Here is an 18,260-nt window from a genome sequence, read left to right as displayed (position 1 = left end):
CATCAACATAACTGATTAATCAATTAAGAGAGTTTGATAATCACATATAGACATTTGGTTGGTCTAGCTTCTTCATTTTTAGTATTTGCTGGTACCCTTTATATTCTGCGATTGTAAACTGAACATCTTTGTAGAAGTTATCTTGGGCATCTTAGAAACTGTAATGGATGTTGCTCATTACAGTTCTTTCAAGTCATTGTTTTGGTTGCAGAAAGAGTTCAATCTTATTTTTCACATGATGCTACATGTTATTGGGATTTCCGGTGTTGTGTTTACATTATCATAGAAAAACGGCTTTTGTGTGCACCACTTCTTTATTGTCTGTGTAGTACACGGTAGTCTCGCATAGCCAGACCTGTTTTCAGAGCCGTGTCAAAGCTGGAGAACGTTCTGGCTACACCTCATTGTCATTCTGCTGTATGGGAGAAACACACTGTGGCTTGTTTGGAAGTAGCAGCGATGTGCCTTCAAAATAGTGACAGGGGAATCGTTTTGATGGAACATTTGCGCACAGGGAGGTGAGCACTGTCATTAAAATGATTAATTCACCAGAAGAACCGAGCAGGACTCTTACTGCATGATCCAAGTCCTTGGTAAAACTTGCTATTTTCAGTATGTAGGTTGCTGCTGGGAGATTGTTATTGTTTCCTGTAGCAAAGGGGATTTTTAAAGCGGTAACACAAGAATAGCAGAATGAGAGGAGAAAGCTGCGTGCAGAACTAAAAGTTCAAATTCATTGTATGATCACAAATGACCTTCATACTGAGACTGAATCAAGAAGCTCTATTCTATTGGCAAAATACCAGCATGCAAATGCATCTAGCAGATTTGTTACAAAAGCAATGTGAGAGTCTCTGAAACTGTCTGCTGCAAACAACAGTAGCATAGTAGTTAAAGTTGCAGAGTTTTGGAGTGGAGATCCTTGTTTTTCTGCTGTAATGTGGATATGGTGTAAATGCAGCAGGGAGCAAAAATGTTCAAGACATGACCAGAAGGCAGTGAAGATGATAGACATTCACCCCCAACGCTTCCTCCTGACCATCAGTCATCAGCAATTTTGGGTTATATTACATTCCAGCACCTCCAACTGTGAGACTCCAAGTCATCATCCTATCCACGCTTACCAAATATGAACTACTAGAAAACCCGCATCAACACCTTGGTGCAGCCTTACCACTGACATTTTGGTGCAATAGAGGTTGTCCATGCAGCAGATTTTCCCCCTTGCAGGTCATGCTGAAGAAAATCGACTTGATGGCCTCCATATAAGCCAAAGAAATAACAGGTGCATTTGTCCAAGCCCTGGAAGTGTTCTGTCTGTGTGATCTGAAACAGACCCAGGAATATGATAAATGCCACGGGTGACACCGGACTCCCTTGCCTTTCATGTGTCACTGACACTGCACCCTGGTGTGACAGAGGCTTCCTGCTCAGTGAAGGGTTGCTGATGCTGTGGCACTCAGCCGCAAAATAGCTGGACACTGAACATTTGGCCTCAGTGTGCTCCTGCTAAGAGGGAAAATACAGTTCAACCAGCTAGTACAAGGGTGTATATACACACACTGGAACAACACAGTCCATGTACAGCAGAAAAAAAACACCTCTCTGGATATTTGGATTCGATCATGAACTCCCCACCACCCTCAGTGGTGCACTTCTCCACTCCACTGGAGAGGATGGTATTTGTCTTGGCTCCATTTGAAGAGTTACTGAATAAGTGAGCTCCCTGGAATTATTAGTCTAAGATAGTTTCCTCTGCTGGGACAGAAGGACGGGAGATTTTAGGCAAAGTGACTTTTGAGGACAATTCTAGTGAATTTTAAAACAGGATGTTGCTTGCAGATAGTTTTCTGTTATCTTGAAAAAACATCCTTTGCATCACTACTTTTATTCAATGTGTAGATTTAAAATTGCACTAGTCATTTTTAATAGCAGTGTATTAAAACTTATATACAGTTGTTTGTTATAACCAAAACACAGTAAATATATACTCAAATTGTACACTCAAAATCTTCTTCTCAGCCGGGCGTGCATTTTCCTTCAGATGTTGTGAAAACCTGACTGAGTGACTGAAAATCTTGCAGGAAAAGGTTTTATTTTTGCATCGGAAGCAATTGCCTGCCAAGCAACCTGAAAAAAAGACAGTCTGACAATTAATGCAATAAAATCTGTGTCAGTATCAGCAAAGCATTCCAGTGGAACTGGTGTTACATCCAGTAATGACTATATTGTGAGCTTGTCATTTCTCTCCCCCCATTTTGTTGTATAGGTGGATTCACCATGACAGCTAGTGATTAGTGGCCGTGTTAAATGTTGCTCTCAGTTTAGCCTTCTGCTAATGAAGGCCTAAGGCTTGTGGTTGTGGCTAATTTCATTTCATGTTCATGTTTATGGTCAAGCTTGATATAGTACTTCAAAATGATTTACTTTTTATGTGTTTTCCCTGAAAAACAAAACCGTTCAAACGTTTGGGGTCACTTAGAAATGTACTTATTTTTGAAAGAAAAGCAGCTTTTTTTCAATGAAGACAACATTAAATTAATCAGAAATACAATCTAGACATTGTTAATGTGGTAAATGACTATTCTAGCTGGAAACAGCTGATTTTTAATGGAATATCTACATAGAGGTACAGAGGAACATTTCCAGCAACCATCACTCCTGTGTTCTAATGCTACATTGTGTTAGCTAATGGTGTTGAAAGGCTAACTGATGATTACAAAACCCTTGTGCAGTTATGTTAGCACATGAAAAAAAGTGTGAATTTCCATGGAAAACATGAAATTGTCTGGGTGACTTTTGAATGGTAGTGTATGAGCAAGATGATCCAAGCTTAAGGTGCAATACTATGTCATAATTGTATGTCCCAAATGTCTACTTGTAGTATGAAACACTGTATACTGTGTCAGAGCAGCTATAGTAGGTACTAAAAGGAAAAGACAAATTATGCAGTTTGGAATGTAGCCCTTGTTCGGTCAAAACGAACCACTGACATTCACTGAAGGCCTTATATCCACAAGCAGAAAGTGACACCTGTAACGCAACTTTGACTGCTTCAGAAGAAAATTGTGTTTGTTCTTACTTAATTCAAACTTGCAGGGCTGCCACGAATTATCACAGAAATAAAAAAACTAAAATTGCTTCAAAGCTACTTGGAAATGTCAGCCATGAAGCATTCAGTACACACTAACTTTCTCTATTAAATGAAAAGGTCGAAGTGATGATTTATTACAAAGAGAGCAACTGATGACTCATTACATCTTGTGCATTGGGAACATTGAAAAGATTTTCAGAAGCAAAGAAAAAACTTTTCAAAGTACTTTATTTCTCTGAATTATGTGCTACTGCTCTGAAATATGTGCTTTTCAGAGGCTTTCATCTTGTTCTAAATTCAAAAAATAACACATTTTCCAGGCAGTAGCGTCAAAATTTGTTGTTTTTCAGTTGAAAAATATTTCACTCGGGTAATAGCCTTTTTTCCACAGCAATCTTTAGCATGTGTTGCATTAAGGAAAATGTCACCAGATGTTTAATGAATCAGATGTTTTACACAAGTGGTGATTTTCATCCATTTTAATGGTTTTTGAAAGTTCTCATAGCTCACAAAATCAAAACAACTTCCGGAAGAAGAGTTCTGTTTCTGATTTCAACATACTGCCTCTTAATGGTTTTTGTGAGGATGAGAGAACGGGGCACGAAGGAGAAGGAACCAGGGGCAATTACTGTTTTATTGATCAAAGTCTAATGAAAAAGGAAAGTGTATGAATCACTCATCTTTTTAAGCCTTGTAGGACACACATTGATTTTCTTACCTCATAAATACTCCTGTCTAGTACACACACAGTCTCAAGTACAAGATCAAATAAGAGGACCTAGTTCTTATTCCTGCCCTGTTTGATGTTATTGATATTTGATGTCAGTCTACACACAATCTTATTGGATCACAGTTCAAACTGAGCATCTTACTTGTATAGAATGAGTTTTTAGCGATTGATAATTTTATATGCATAAGTTGTGTAAGCCTGAGTGATGCTCAGTCGATCTTTTGTACAGAATATTTATGTTTTGTATTTTTGTCACTTCATTCTAAAGGCTGGAAGGAACAGAGGAGAAGTTTAGGAACAGAGAGAGTCGTCCTGAGGATCTGCAGATCATCGCTGAGCTGAAGGACATGGTCTCTGAGAGAGAGTCTCTTGTCAAGAAGCTGGTGGTAGGTAACTGCTGACGAGGTAATGACTAAGTCCTGAGAACCTCTATACAGTATGAAGTGTGAAAAGTGTGTTTGTAGATTTAAAATGCTGCAGCAGATTTACAGTACTGATTTTATCCAATTTAGTAGTAGAATTCTGAGGCACCAGTACCATGAAAATAGTGGCCAAGACCACAGATGGTTAATTTTTAGAGGCAAACCAGTTTTCTGTGAATCACTAGGAAATTGACCAAGTTATTTCAAATTAGTTCAGATTTTATTGGAAGCATTGTCAAGACATCATCTATTTTGACATCTTTGCTATTTAATCACTGGGACTGAAATAATTGATCTCGTAAAGATTTACAGATTTTACAGGAAAAATAGGCTAATTTTCTAATTAATTGAATAGAAGGAGGGAATGTAGCAAATGATATTATAGTAACTTGTTGGATAAATGTATTGACAGTATTTCATGAGAGAATTGGAACACTTTATGAATGCATATCTGTTAGAACCAGAGATGTTTTGGAGCCAACCCCTAGTGGTCATTATTGATATCACACTTTGAGGCACTAGACTGGCTTCACTTCAGAGTGGCTGCATTCATCATTTATATACAGTCTATACTGTTGATTAGTAAAATGGGAAAGGACAACATTACAAGGAAAACTCATAATTACTCCACCAGGGAATGTGGTGGAGTTATGTGACAATCGGCGTTGGTTTGTCTGGCTGTCTGTCCGTCAGTTTTTCTGTCTATTAGCAACATTACTCAAAAACGGATTAACGGATTTGAACTAAATTTTCAGGGAAGGTGGGAAATGACACAAGGATTAGATTTTATAGTCTGGATCCACAGATTTGTTAAAGATTTCTGCAAGATAGTGTCTAGATGCATCACTGTAACTATGACAACAGGTGAACGCTATGTCAGCTGCCTGCTTATGATCACATGATTGCAATCTTACTACAGATTGACCATTGCTGACTTATCAGGACTTATCCATCAGAAATGATACAAGGAACAATTGCTTAAATTGTGGGGGTTTTTCTGAGTCCCATCAATTCCCGCCACCCGGTACATATTTAGGTCACACGATTCTTTATCAGTACATAACGTACACATGTATAACACACGCCTGTGCTCACCACAAGGTCATTTTGTTTGTGGGTGCATCTACATTAAATGGCCACATTCTATGTGGCCGTAATTTCTGATCATCCATAACTAATAAACAAATGCTGCATTTCTAAAAAAAAAAATGCTGCATTTCTGACAATGCCATATGGAGGAATGAACAACCTTGGCAGGGTACTGCATTCTCTGAGTGCTTTTCTTGTTATAACATGTTTCAAGCTTTATCTAAACACAGCATCACCAGTTCTCATCGAAACAGCTGGCCTTACTTCCTGTGTTTCACACAGTTTGAGGTCCGCTGTGCGTCACCTCATTAGCACTGTGACTTTCACTGGGTTTGTCAGGGACACTGTAGTTCCTCTGCACTAATGACATGAAGGTGACTATATAAATCAGCTTACATTTTCTCACTGTGCAGTGCTGCTGCCATCGAGGTTTCTGAGTCATGAAGTTCAGTGTGAGCTCCGCAGTCTGCAGCAATTATGAGGTGAAAAGTTTACACTAGAGTTTAAAGGAAACTCGCCGGTCCAAAACCCCCATGGGAGGAAGACTTGACTTATTAGAAGTGCTGTTTTTAAGTGGTTTTCATGAAGTGTGTGTGCTGCTATTAAGAAGTTTGCATTAAATGTGTGATTTTCAGGCTTTTTACACTCCCTTGATTCTTCCACAGCCTTACTGGCTGTCAGCTAACATGGTTTTCTCCTGCAGGACGATAAGAAGTTCTACCAGCTGGAACTTGTCAACAGGGAGACTAACTTCAACAAAGTGTTCAACGCCAGCCCTAACGTAGGAGTTATCAACCCACTCATTAAGGTAGGCCATAATATCCTGTAACACGCCACACACAGGGGCATTCTGATATGCCTGTCGCTTTCTCTTACGAAATAGCAAAGATGATATCCACTCCGAATCATTCCATGTCCATCAGTGCTGATCAACCAGGACAGTCAATACCGACATTTTAAAATAGTTTCTGTTGTAATGTAACAACCATAAACCGTAACCGCAGTGATTTTCAAATCCTGCTGTAATCGCTGCCAACAGATGAGACCATTTTTGAGGAGACTATCAGCCTCTACCAGGGTGTTTCAAGGTTTAGCTGAGCAGGAAATCCGCTGCCGTGTTTTATACAGCACTAACACAAATTGAAGCTGTTTTATAGTAAAAGAAAGGATTACAATGTTCCAGTGAAAACAGCGAAAAAATTTCAGAGTTCGTGGCAGATGGTGAAGGGACAATGAAAAAATCCACCTGAACACATCCGTTCTTTTCTGTAGAATGGAGGTCATCAAGGATGGTGAAAGAGGACTGCAAACAACATGAATAATAGAAACGGTGGTGATTTTTTTTTGCCATCTGTTAAATAATAGCACCAGTGTTGTGACGTGGAGGCTGTCCAAGCTCGATGTGCCAAGGTCTCATTTCTTAACAGCAGTTCAACCACAGTCTCGCAGCTCCAAAGGTATCTAAAATTCTGTGCAAAATAAAACAAAGTGAATTGGCCTTCAGTTTTAATGAACACAATCACATAAAATCTGCAACTGTGATCACAATTGGGCTTCATTAACTTTTCATGAAAGAGCTGCTGTGTCCTACAGACAGCTGTGGCTCACTACAAATACAGCTTTTAATCTTAAAAACAAAACAGGCACAACTTCACTTTGCAAGTCTGCCATCACAGAAATTTGCAATGCGACATCTTTAAAATGACAGTGTTAAATATCCATAACTAAATAAGTCATTAAAGTTAGACTTTTTGAGACTGATATACGACCTGGCAACTCTAATAAGATTTTCATCCAAATGTTGTCAATCCTGACTGATCTTAGGGCCAGGATATTATATTCCAACACAACTCTGCTCACTTTAAAGCAGTGAGAAGGACAAAAAATAAAAGCAGACTATTCTAATTTTAGAGTGTTGATGCAGGAGCTCATAAATCATAGCAGAGAACTGGTGGAGAAGATATTTTTCCAGTGCACCTGGCTAACATGATGTTTCATTTTTCACAGTGTGTCTGAGTTGAATGGTTCCCACTGCATGATCAGTATTTAACTGTTGGCACCATCACAGGTTCTATAACTTCCAGTATTTGTGTTCTTGCTGTTCCATGTGCTGTGTGTTTCTTACCTCATCCTTCTCCTTCATCATGTGTTTGTGTGTAAATGTGTGAGTGAATCTTCCACCCAGTTCCACTGGTCCTCCTCCTCCTGACTGTATCTCCAGCTTGCCTTTGCTTTCCAAGCCATTTGTTAGTGCGAGATGTTTCCTGCTTTGACACATCTCTTCTCATCTGAACTGTCATTCTGCTCAGAGCGACTGGTGCTTTAAGACTGAGTGACGCCAGTCTTCAGATTGATCCATTCACTCTGCTTCGATCAGCATTTAAAATGATCCAGATGGCACGCTGCTCTTTCCTGTCTGTCATCGGCTGGACTGTTGCGACCTCTAGAGCTCTCCCTGTGCTCCATATGCCCTTTTTCTTCCCTTCATTCCCTCCTATCTTTTGCTTTAAACCTCCCTTTTGCTCCTTTTTTGACCCCCGTGCCCCTCCTGTTCTTTTTTGTTTCTGTGTAGCAAAAGAGAAAGAATGAGAAAACTGCAGCCAGCAGATTCAGCAGCTCTCCCAATCTCAGGGCTCTGGAGGCAGCAGGTAGGGGTGTGGGTGTGGTGGGTACAGGGTGTGGGCAGCCCCCACAGCCCCCACCCCCACCCCCAGCCCCGCCCAGCCGCCTAGAGCCCATCCCCAACTCCCCCCTCCACCACCTGGAGCTCAACTCCAGCAAACCTCTTGCCCCGCCGACCCCTCCCACCGAACCCAAGAAATTCCTGAGGTGAGACCTTTTCAGCCTCGACAGGCAGCAGCTCGACAACCCACACATCGACCAACCAATCACAGGCCTCTGTTTAATTGGAAAACCCTGCTTTTTAAAAGGGGTTAAAGCGCTTTTACTGATTTGACTTGTAGCTTGAGTCAAGCTTTGAATGTAAAACCTGTATTTTAAGCCTCAAATTAATAATTGAAAAAAAAAAAACAGAACTCTGTTGTTTCTGGCTTTGAGAACAAATCTCCTCAGTGGGACAGTAACAGGTATTTTTTACACCTTCATCCTTTCCTGCCAAATGTGGCCCTTTGGTAAACCATGAGGAGCATGAGATCATTATCAGCATGAGCTGCAGAGTGTCAAATAAGAGCCTTCAAACACTCGGATGTGTTGGAGTTGACTGTTTGCTGATCCCCAGCCCTGTTAGCTGCTGGTGATATGTGGAGCTCTCTGTGCTCTTATGATACAAATTAAGTTTACAGTGATCACTGTGGCACATTTGTATCATTATTCTTAGAAGTGTCTGAAACAGTGTGCTTCAGACAAAATCTGCTTCTCATTTTTAGCTGTTGATTTTGTTGACTTAAATGCCAACTTTTGTAGAGTTTATCAGCTGTAGCTCTGTAAGGTGGTTGACATTAAATATGCGGACTCATTTTAAAACAATGTGAAAATATGTGTTTTTCACGACTATTTACATGATCAGAGCTGCAACAAACAGTGTTATTATCAATTAATTTACCAATAATTTTCACTATTAATTGGATTATTTATGAAACGTCAGAAAATAGCAGAAGGTACCAGCTATAATTAGTATAGATAGATGGATAGATAGATAGATAGATAGATAGATAGATAGATAGATAGATAGATAGATAGATAGATAGATAGATAGATAGATAGATAGATAGATAGATAGATAGATAGATAGATAGATAGATAGATAGATACTTCAAGTGTTCAGCAGCTTACATACAACAACATAAATAACAAAAAGGCAGGTTAGTAACATTAACATTAACATTAAAAGTTAGCATGTATAATGCATTTGAGTTGCTTATTTTACTTGACAAACAGTCTGTATTGCAAAAATATAAAATTACACACAAATATTTTGAAGAAAAACGGCATATGATTACATATGAGTACCTTTAGCCAACTATTATTCCAAATTTCTGCTTCAGAATGATTAGAACCAGCATTTTTTAGAACAACATGCCTATCCAATCCACACCTGCAAGAATGTGAAGTGATTAATCATTTGGACTTTTGTTCCTCTTTTCAGTGCTAGATCGTGGCTCCATCACCATTAAATGGAGTGATAATGGCCTACTGAGCCTACTAGAAAGCAAAGGTCCCTACTGGCCCACATGTATGGGAATGATGCGTGATGATAATGCCTTTTAAATGGTGTGATAACATCCAGAACAGGTGGTCTTCTGTGTCAGCATCAGCCAGTGGCCGATAAAAGTAGGCATGATAAAATGTTGATTCCACTACAGGAGAGACCTGATGTTCTCTACAATCAGGTGAGAAAAATATGTGCATGCATCCATATCAGCAGTTCGTCAAAATATCAACATAGTTGATATCGGCAGAAATACAATATCCTGCATCCCTCCTAGTTAGTGATCCTAACGTGTGATTAGACAGTCACTGTTTTCATAGTTTCACAGTTCTGTGATAGAAAACTGCAAAATTGGAGGTTTTAGCTTCTAGTCATAGAATAATTACAGGCAAATTCCAATATTTTCTTACCTTTTAGTTGCTAAGCAATCTATTGATTATTAAAGAAATCACCTCTCAGATGTGTTGCTGATAAAAAGTGTAGCTGGTGGCAGCCTTACAGTGCTTCTATGATGAAGTAACACTGCGTCGCTTGTGGTTTTCTGTTAGAACCAGAATAAACACAGCTTCACACTAAACAAGCTCAACAGAACTTTAGTCTTGAAGCTGGATCTTGACACAGAGTCCCTCAACGAGATGAGAGGATCAAGGACCCCAGTCTTAGTTGCACTTAGAGTGAGTCTGGGCTTTGGGGGCTCCAGTCGGTCTCTGTTGGCCACTTTGCCCTGCTGATAAACCAGCCTGGCGCTTCAGGGAAGGGTTTGGCGAACGGTCAATCAAACAGACTTGTAGATGATTTTCTGTGGCCTTTCAGGGCCTGAGGTTTATACTCTACATCACTGACATTAAAGGACGCGACTGCTTCAAGTCAGAGACATCAGCAGCAGCACAGCTCTGTAAATAGACGTGATAAATATCTAGAGAATAACATTAGAGCCTGAACATAAGCATAAGAGTCCCATGTGTGACTGAAGCTTTAAAGAATGGCCTTGGAATGCAAAAGAGGCATGTTTTCTTTTTTTTTTTTTTTTTTTACTTTTTCCTCACCATGACTGTGTCCGTCAGTCTGAACATGTTAACAGTGTGCATGCAGACAGGCTTTTTCTTTTTCTGTTCAGGAAGTTATACAACTTGTTGTTAATATCTGTTGTGGCTTTTTGTTGTTGCATTGTGTCACTTTGTGATTCTGTTTCTTCACCCTCATCTTCATTTAAATTTCAGCATGTTGCACTTTTTCTCCTCAACTCAAACGAAGGTTTTTTGCACAAAGTAAATAAACTATTTCCATATAAATTTCTAATGAGGTACATATTGTCTTTTGCTATCATGGACTGTCCCTCTGTGTGTGGTGGTGTCGTACTTTAACAACAGCTTTAATTCTCAACTCTGCGGTCCAATACATGCGTTTCTTATTTCATGTTAGCGGCTGTGATGAACTGTGTGTGAACGGATGGAGTGTTGAAGGATGTAAGGTGCTCCTCATATGAATACATGCGGTGTGTGTAGTTGCATGCTGGGAATTGTATTCTAATGCACCAGTATTTTGGTTTACGGCATGTGTGTGAGTGAGTGTTACTTTCTGTCCATTCTGCTGCATGTTCTGCTGCTGTTTATGTCCAGAATGACATGGTGGCTGCTTTGCAAAAGCTTGGGACAAACCTCTGTTATTATGGGACCCACCTTTTGCTGTTCGAAAACGCCACACACACACACACACACACACACACACACACACACACACACACACACACACACGCACACACACGCACACGCACACACACACACATAATGTTCTTCAGTGAGGCAACAAAAACGCACACGATTGCTCCTCACAGCCGTCGGTGGAAATACAGAGCAGCAGCAGTACACCAACACACACTCACACAACAAAGCAAAGAAATGACAGTATGAGGTCAGATATTATAAATGGGCTTTGAAATGTTTTCAGACTCTGTTAGACAATTCATCTCACTTCTCCCTCTTAGCGCTTAACAAACATTTGGAGTTGATCCTTCTGCCCTCACATTAATGAGTTTCCCAGCAGCTGAATGATCAGCAATTTGTAAATCTGACCCTTTAAATCAACAGGTCACAAAGTCTTTAACCCATGGCAAACCTTATCCAGCCTGTACAGAACATTTGTCTACTCACTGAGGCAGACAGCAGTAGGAATAGTTCATTTCAGTCAATCATTATTAGATTTTACAACCTAACTTGCAACTGTTTGGCAGATGCTAAACATCAATGTGCCAACAAGCATCCAGACATTAATAGCAAGCATTATTTTTGGTGAATACTGGTGGAAATACATGAGAAAGTAGTAATGAAACAGCCTGTCATGGCGTTAAATGTAGGTAATAATCTAATCACCAGTAATTCAACAATGCATATAAACAAAGTTTGGGGTCACCCAGACAATTTCATGTCTTCTATGAAAACTCACACTTTTATTCATGTGCTAGCATCATTGGTTTTCTAATCATCAATTAGCCTTTCAGCACCATTAGCTAACACAATGTAACATTAGAACACAGGAGTGATGGTTGCTGGAAATGTTCCTCTGTACCTCTATGGAGATATTCCATTAAAAATCAGACATTTCCAGCTAGAATAGTCATTTACCACATTAACAATGTCTAGACTGTATTTCTGATTAATTCAATGTTATCTTCATTGAAGAAACTGCTTTTCTTTCAAAAATAAGGACATTTCTAAGTGACCCCAAACTTTTGAACAGTAGTGTACAATAAACTGAAATGGATGTATAACCTGACATGGTCACTACAAGGAGACTGAGGCCATTGTTAGGCTGGTGTTACACTTTCCATGTCCATGTGACTAACATTTCCTATCTGCAGTGGTGTGTTTGAACACCATCAATAGAAAGCATGTACAAATCAAAGCACCTCCAAAGTCTAGCAGCATCTATTTCAATTATTGTTTTAATAATAAATCATAAAGGTGTGGAGAGCCTCTCCCCTCCTTACAAATATTCATTTTAACCATCATTTGTTTTCCTGGCACATATACAGTCAGCAGCATGCAGTGCAAACAGTCTGTGTGGTTACAAATTCTGAACCACACATGGACCATCACTGACTTGGGTTGGTGACAACACATACTCTGAATTAGTCTTTAGGTTTGTTTCAGTGATCCGTGCCAACACTGAAACATGCAGTCCTGAATGCCTCAGCAGAAGACAAGTCGAGGTTATTTGCCTTCTACTGTGGCGCTTAGGATGACCATGACTGGCAGACTTAGAATCTGCACAGATAAAAAGCAAACACTGTTCAGAATGTTAAATATTAAGTAGCTGCCTCAAGTGGTGAAAGGCCAGGTTAAAAAAAGAGAGCTTACCATGGTCATTTTGATTTTCTACCAGAGATGACATTCCTGTGTCGTAAAGTGATCACATTTACATACAAAATCAGAATATTGTTAAGTCTGGAGCTAGCAGGGATTATTTTTGCCACATTTGGCTACAAATCAATAACAAAATGAAGATTAACATGTGGCTCCTCACCTAAAATAAAGAAACAAACATAACTTCATATTTTTCCTCCAGGTTTATCTATCAATTTAATTTAAAATATATATAAACACCATGCATTTCTTACCACTGAACCCCTTTATTTATCCAAGGCAATGGACAGGTGCTGGAATCATTCAACCAATTGTGGAAAGAGTACTGAAAATTTGTACTCAAGTAGTAAGAAATACTGCTAGATTGCTGAAATATTACTCAACTACAGATAAAACAGCTGGTGTTTTAGTAATAGTAATATTGTATTTAGTTTTCGATACTTTTTAAATGTTAATATTTGACACATTGTCTTGGCAGGCATCATTTGTAAGAGAAGATCCATGTATAAAATATCTGCTTCCTACAATATTTCTCTGATAAACAATTAAAAGTATGAGTGGATCAAAGCAGCTTGTTTTCTGAACAAGTAAACAGGTAAAGCAGGAATTTCAAAAACAGGCGAGGGCCTAAATCTCCTATTTTTGCAAACATAACCCTAGTTTCAAGCTGAAAATCTAGCGATTGTTTCTAGCTTACAATGTCAGGATCTAACAAACTGTGTCATTTTGCAGAAACAGTAGGACAAACATGTGCATTCCCCAGACAGACATTTGTAACAGAAGCTTTTGAATGTTTGACTTTGCTTTAAAAGACAAACCTGCAGGATTTCACCCTCCTCCAAACCACTCGCTCTCCCTCAAAAGGTCCAGCATTTCTGTGGATGTAAAGAGAGAACACATCATCTCTCTGCTGTAAAGACTCTGACTCTGGTCTTTTTCCTCTCTCATCTTCTTGCTTCTTCCTCTGACCTTGATTCATCATCTCATCCTCGGCCGATCCTCTCCATCACATTTCCTCCTGTGCTCCTGCAGTCATATCATCCACCGTCTCCACTCACATTTCCATTCCACCACATTTCACCTCTCGTTTCTCCTTGTCTTCTTGTTCTCACAATCAGCACTTCCTACACAAAAACATCCTAAAATGACCTTTAAAAGCCATATTTGATCAATTGATCATCATTTGTCAGTCGGTCTGGCAGCAGACAGATCATTTTATTATTAACTAAAAGGTGAAAGTGCTTTGTAGTGTGTGTTTAATATGAGAATTCTTTGAGCAAATTATACATTAACATGAATAATTTATAGATTTATGGTAGAACAGAATGCTTTAGGTGTGAATTGTGACCGTGTAGAGTACAAACATGATTCATTAGGCTAAACAAATGTAGGGGAATTCATTGGGGAAGGAACAAAAAACACACCCTCCAACATTTTGACTTTACCCCTGGGTTATGGGACTGTTTGTTCAAGAAGCAGCCAATTAGGAAGGCAGAAGTGGCCTCCAATAGGTGTTTGTTTTTGATAGATGCAAGTATGCAGCCTAATTAGCTCAAACTTTGGGAACAATGTGTTTTACCCCCAAAGACAAAAGTCAGGAAGTAACCGCAGCCTCATAAATACCAGTAATGATTGGCATTTACCTGTAAAAAAAATAACCTACCCAGCACTTTATTAACCTGTAAACCTTTACAAACAGAAATGAAAAGCTCACAATAAACATATTTCTTTTGTAAGACTTGCTAAAACAACTAGTTTTGTAGCAAATGTTATTCAAACAGGAAGAATCTGCATCCGTCAGAGGCTTTTGACAAACAGTCCATCATGTTGATGCACCTGGACACATCATCCGTGATGTTTCCTGGGGTCAGCGGGTGTTTCAGGTCTGTCAGCATCTCCCACTGTCACCCAGGCGACCCCCGATGAAGTCCTGGTTCATGTCCAGGTAGCGCTGCACACACAGCATCAGTGCTGCTCGACTGAGTGTTCACAGCAGCAGGATGATGGATTTGAAATTAGTGCAGTGTGTGTGTGCTGGTTGTAATGAAAGAACATGTCATCCAGTACAACAGGGATTTATTTTTAATAGTCAGGGGGAGATCATGGAGGCACAGACACACTACAGAGAGAATTCTTATCAGAAGATCAGTTCATTGGTTTGGGTCTTTTCATGGGACGTGTTGACATTAAAGGACATATCGTGCTTCAATAAACTTTTGCTTTAAATCTTCTGGGAAACATTCAGCTTTCTCTTTGTGAAGTTAAACTGACAATGGCGTACCAAAGTGCAAAACACTGTATTCTGACAGTTTGAGTGTATATGTATGAAACTAGTATGAGGTGGAGTCAGGATGCAATGCTCTACTGCCCCCCTGTGGACACAACTGGGACTGACATCATTGTGCAGCACAGGTTGATTCACATTGGTTTGGTAGGAAAAATAACACTTTTAGCTCAGAAAGAGACATGGTCCAGTGTGGGACTGTAGCCAGTATTGATAGCAAACAATGGATCACATCCAAAATAGAAAAAAAGTGCTTTTTCTGAGCCATTCTGCATTTATTTTATTGATCCAGTACGTTTTATTGTCTGTCAGTCTAAAATTCTCCAGAATGATTTAAAACTTGTCTAAAATAACTTGAAACTTGTCTGAAGTAACACAGATCGTCTAAACTGACTCCATAATTGTCCAGAATAACTCGAAAACTGTCCCAAATTACTTTAAACTAGCTCAAAATGACTCAACATTAGATTAAAATGACCATTTTTGAATCATTGTGGACAATTTGAGTAATTTTAACAAGTTTTAGTCCAGTTTTGAATCTCTGCTCATCAGCTGTAGAACGATGTTTCACCATGCTGAATGTATCTTCCAACAAAATGCTCCTCTGTTTACTGTTTTCTTCACTCATTTTCCAGTAGGTTTGATTTTCTTCTGACAACACACACAGAAGGGAACGCTAGAAGATGCTAGTGGTTGAATAAATGCTCAGAAACTTGACTTAAATAGAAGTAGCAACACCACTAAATACTCCATAAGAAGTTGAAGTCCTGCATTCAAAAGCTCAAAAGCTCTAATTTCCTCAAAGACATTGTGCAAACATCTGCCAATACAATAAAAATAACATACTCAATCTGTTATTTTAAACTAGTTTGTGCAAAAAAGATGTCTGTGGCTCGAAACAGGAAAGAATGAGCTGCAGAAAATACCTGAAACTAATGAAATTAAACTGAATATTATAACATGATATTCACTTTTCTGAAGAAAATGACACTGTCGTGCTTCAGAAGTGGATCATTTGTTTTGTACGAAAAATCTGACACATTAAAGTCAAATAGAAGCATTCAACTGAAGTGGAAGTACCTGAATGTTGTATTTTCTATCACTGCTTCTGTTTTTCAGCTAGTTTTAAGACTAAATAATCTGACTCCACCTCTGGCTTCTCCCCTGACTTGTCTTTCTCTGTGTTTAACTGTATTCCTGTCATGGTGGTTTTGACCCTGAAGCCCTCCTGAAACTAAGGACTCCACCATCGACTCCCCAGATGCCCAGCGCCAGGAGTGGTTCGCCCAATACTTTTCCTTTTGATCGACCACAAACCTGCAAACACAAGGATTCAGCATGTCAACCAAACTTAAAGAAAAAAAAGGAGAAAAAAAAACACTGAAAAAAAGCGAAAAATTGTTAAAACTCTTTGTTATTTATTGTCATTGATAGGTTTGGGGATCAGTTCACTTTAGATTCAGTCAACTGAAACTGTACTTCATGGTTTAAGAATGAATTTTCATTGATCTGTCAATGACTGCACAGAACTTGATGTCATTAATCTTCACTTTCGTAAAAATGTAACGGTTCTCCACTCGCTGTCGTCGTTGACTGAGGTGAAAGTGAATTGAACCCGATCCTGACGTCAAATGTCATCACTCTGATTTGATTGTTTGATTCTCTCTGATTGTTTCACTGTGGATGAGTTTCTCTCTTAGTACAGTGACAATGATCATCAGTATGTTTGATGTTTATTTCATTTCTTTACTTCCTAACTTATTTTGCAGTTTCTTGGAACTAGAAAAAAATGAGTGGTACATTATCATGCTGCTAATTGCCATTGTTGGACTACAGTAAGAAATATATATATATAAAGAACTATATGGTAGGTTATTGTGCTCTCTCTGTACGTGGGCCCACTGCATACAGCATCTTAGACTAGGAGGGCTGATCTAAGACCAGTTTGCCTCCTCATTTATGGTGACATTTACATGAACCTGATCCTAGATCAGTTACACTTCTCTGACATGCTCCATGAATACAGGCTCTGATTTTAGGACGGCACCATCATGGCAAGTTTGTTACAGCTGCATAGAAGTTTCAGCAGATTTTGGTAGAATATTAAAACCTGTTTGTATGGTTGTCTGTCTCAACACAGATATAATGATGTCTCACCAATTTTAAAAACAAAAATAGCATATTTTATATTTATATTATAATGTGTATGCTTAATAAATAATTATTGTGACATTTAGTCGTGTTTGCTTGTCGTTTATTTGAATGAATTGGTGGTTTATGTTTACCGATAAAATAATTTAAGAGATGGAAGATGGACACACAGTGATAGCCAAATGTCTGAGTGGAGATACATCGATTTTGCATTCATTTCTAATTAATTTTTTTTTTTTTTTTTTTTTTTTTGTATTAGAGCTGCACAGTGGGGAGATGATTAGCACTGTCTACTTGCAGCTAGAAGATCCCCAGTTGACATCCTGGCCTGGGCCTGGGATCTTTCTGCATGGAGTTTGCATGTTCAATTCAATTTAATTTTATTTATATAGCACAGGTCTTTAAGATATGATGGGGATTGGTTGTTGAGAGCTTTATATGTCAGAAGAAGGATTTTCAATTCTGTTCTAGATTTTACAGGAAGCAGAGAAATATGATCTCTCTTGCTAACTCCCGTCAGTACTCTGGCTGCAGCGTTTTGGATCAGCTGTAGATGTTTCAGAGAGCTATTGGGACAACCTGATAATAAGGAATTACAGTAGTCAAGCCTAGAAGTAACAAATGCATGGACTAGTTTTTCTGCATCACTCTGAGACAGGATGTTCCTGATTTTCACAATATTTCTCAGGTGGAAAAAGGAAGTCCTACAGATTTGTTTTATGTGTGAGTTAAAGGACATGTCCTGGTCAAAAATAACTCCAAGGTTCCTCACAGTAGTACTGGAGGCCAATGTAATGCCATCCAGAGTAACTATATGCTTTAAAAGCAGCCAAATACAATGACTTCCATCTTGCCTGAATTTAGTAGTAGGAAATTACAGGTCATCCAGGTTCTCCCCGTGCATGTGTGGATTTTCTCTGGGTACTCCGGCTTCCTAGCACAGTACAAAAACATCAATCA

The 18,260-nt window shown here is 39.0% G+C and overlaps 1 protein-coding gene across 2 annotated transcripts in view; it reads left to right on the top strand.

The window, feature by feature from the left end:
- fam184ab (family with sequence similarity 184 member Ab) overlaps positions 1–17,385 on the top strand; it is a 213,266-nt gene extending 195,881 nt beyond the window's left edge. Inside the window, exons 19-22 of one of the 2 annotated variants that reach the window (XM_055016016.1) lie at positions 4,093–4,210; positions 6,039–6,143; positions 7,908–8,164; positions 16,373–17,385. In XM_055016016.1, the coding sequence (XP_054871991.1) occupies positions 4,093–4,210; positions 6,039–6,143; positions 7,908–8,164; positions 16,373–16,454 (562 nt within the window). In that variant the 3' untranslated portion in view covers positions 16,455–17,385. The remainder of the gene's footprint in view (positions 1–4,092; positions 4,211–6,038; positions 6,144–7,907; positions 8,165–16,372) is intronic. The other variant, XM_055016017.1, reaches the window with a different exon arrangement.
- Positions 17,386–18,260: the final 875 nt, after the last annotated feature.

The sequence above is a fragment of the Amphiprion ocellaris genome, chromosome 12, assembly GCF_022539595.1.
Source record: "Amphiprion ocellaris isolate individual 3 ecotype Okinawa chromosome 12, ASM2253959v1, whole genome shotgun sequence".
Classification (NCBI taxonomy): Eukaryota; Metazoa; Chordata; class Actinopteri; family Pomacentridae; genus Amphiprion; species Amphiprion ocellaris.
This window is presented reverse-complemented; position numbering and strand designations above follow the sequence as displayed.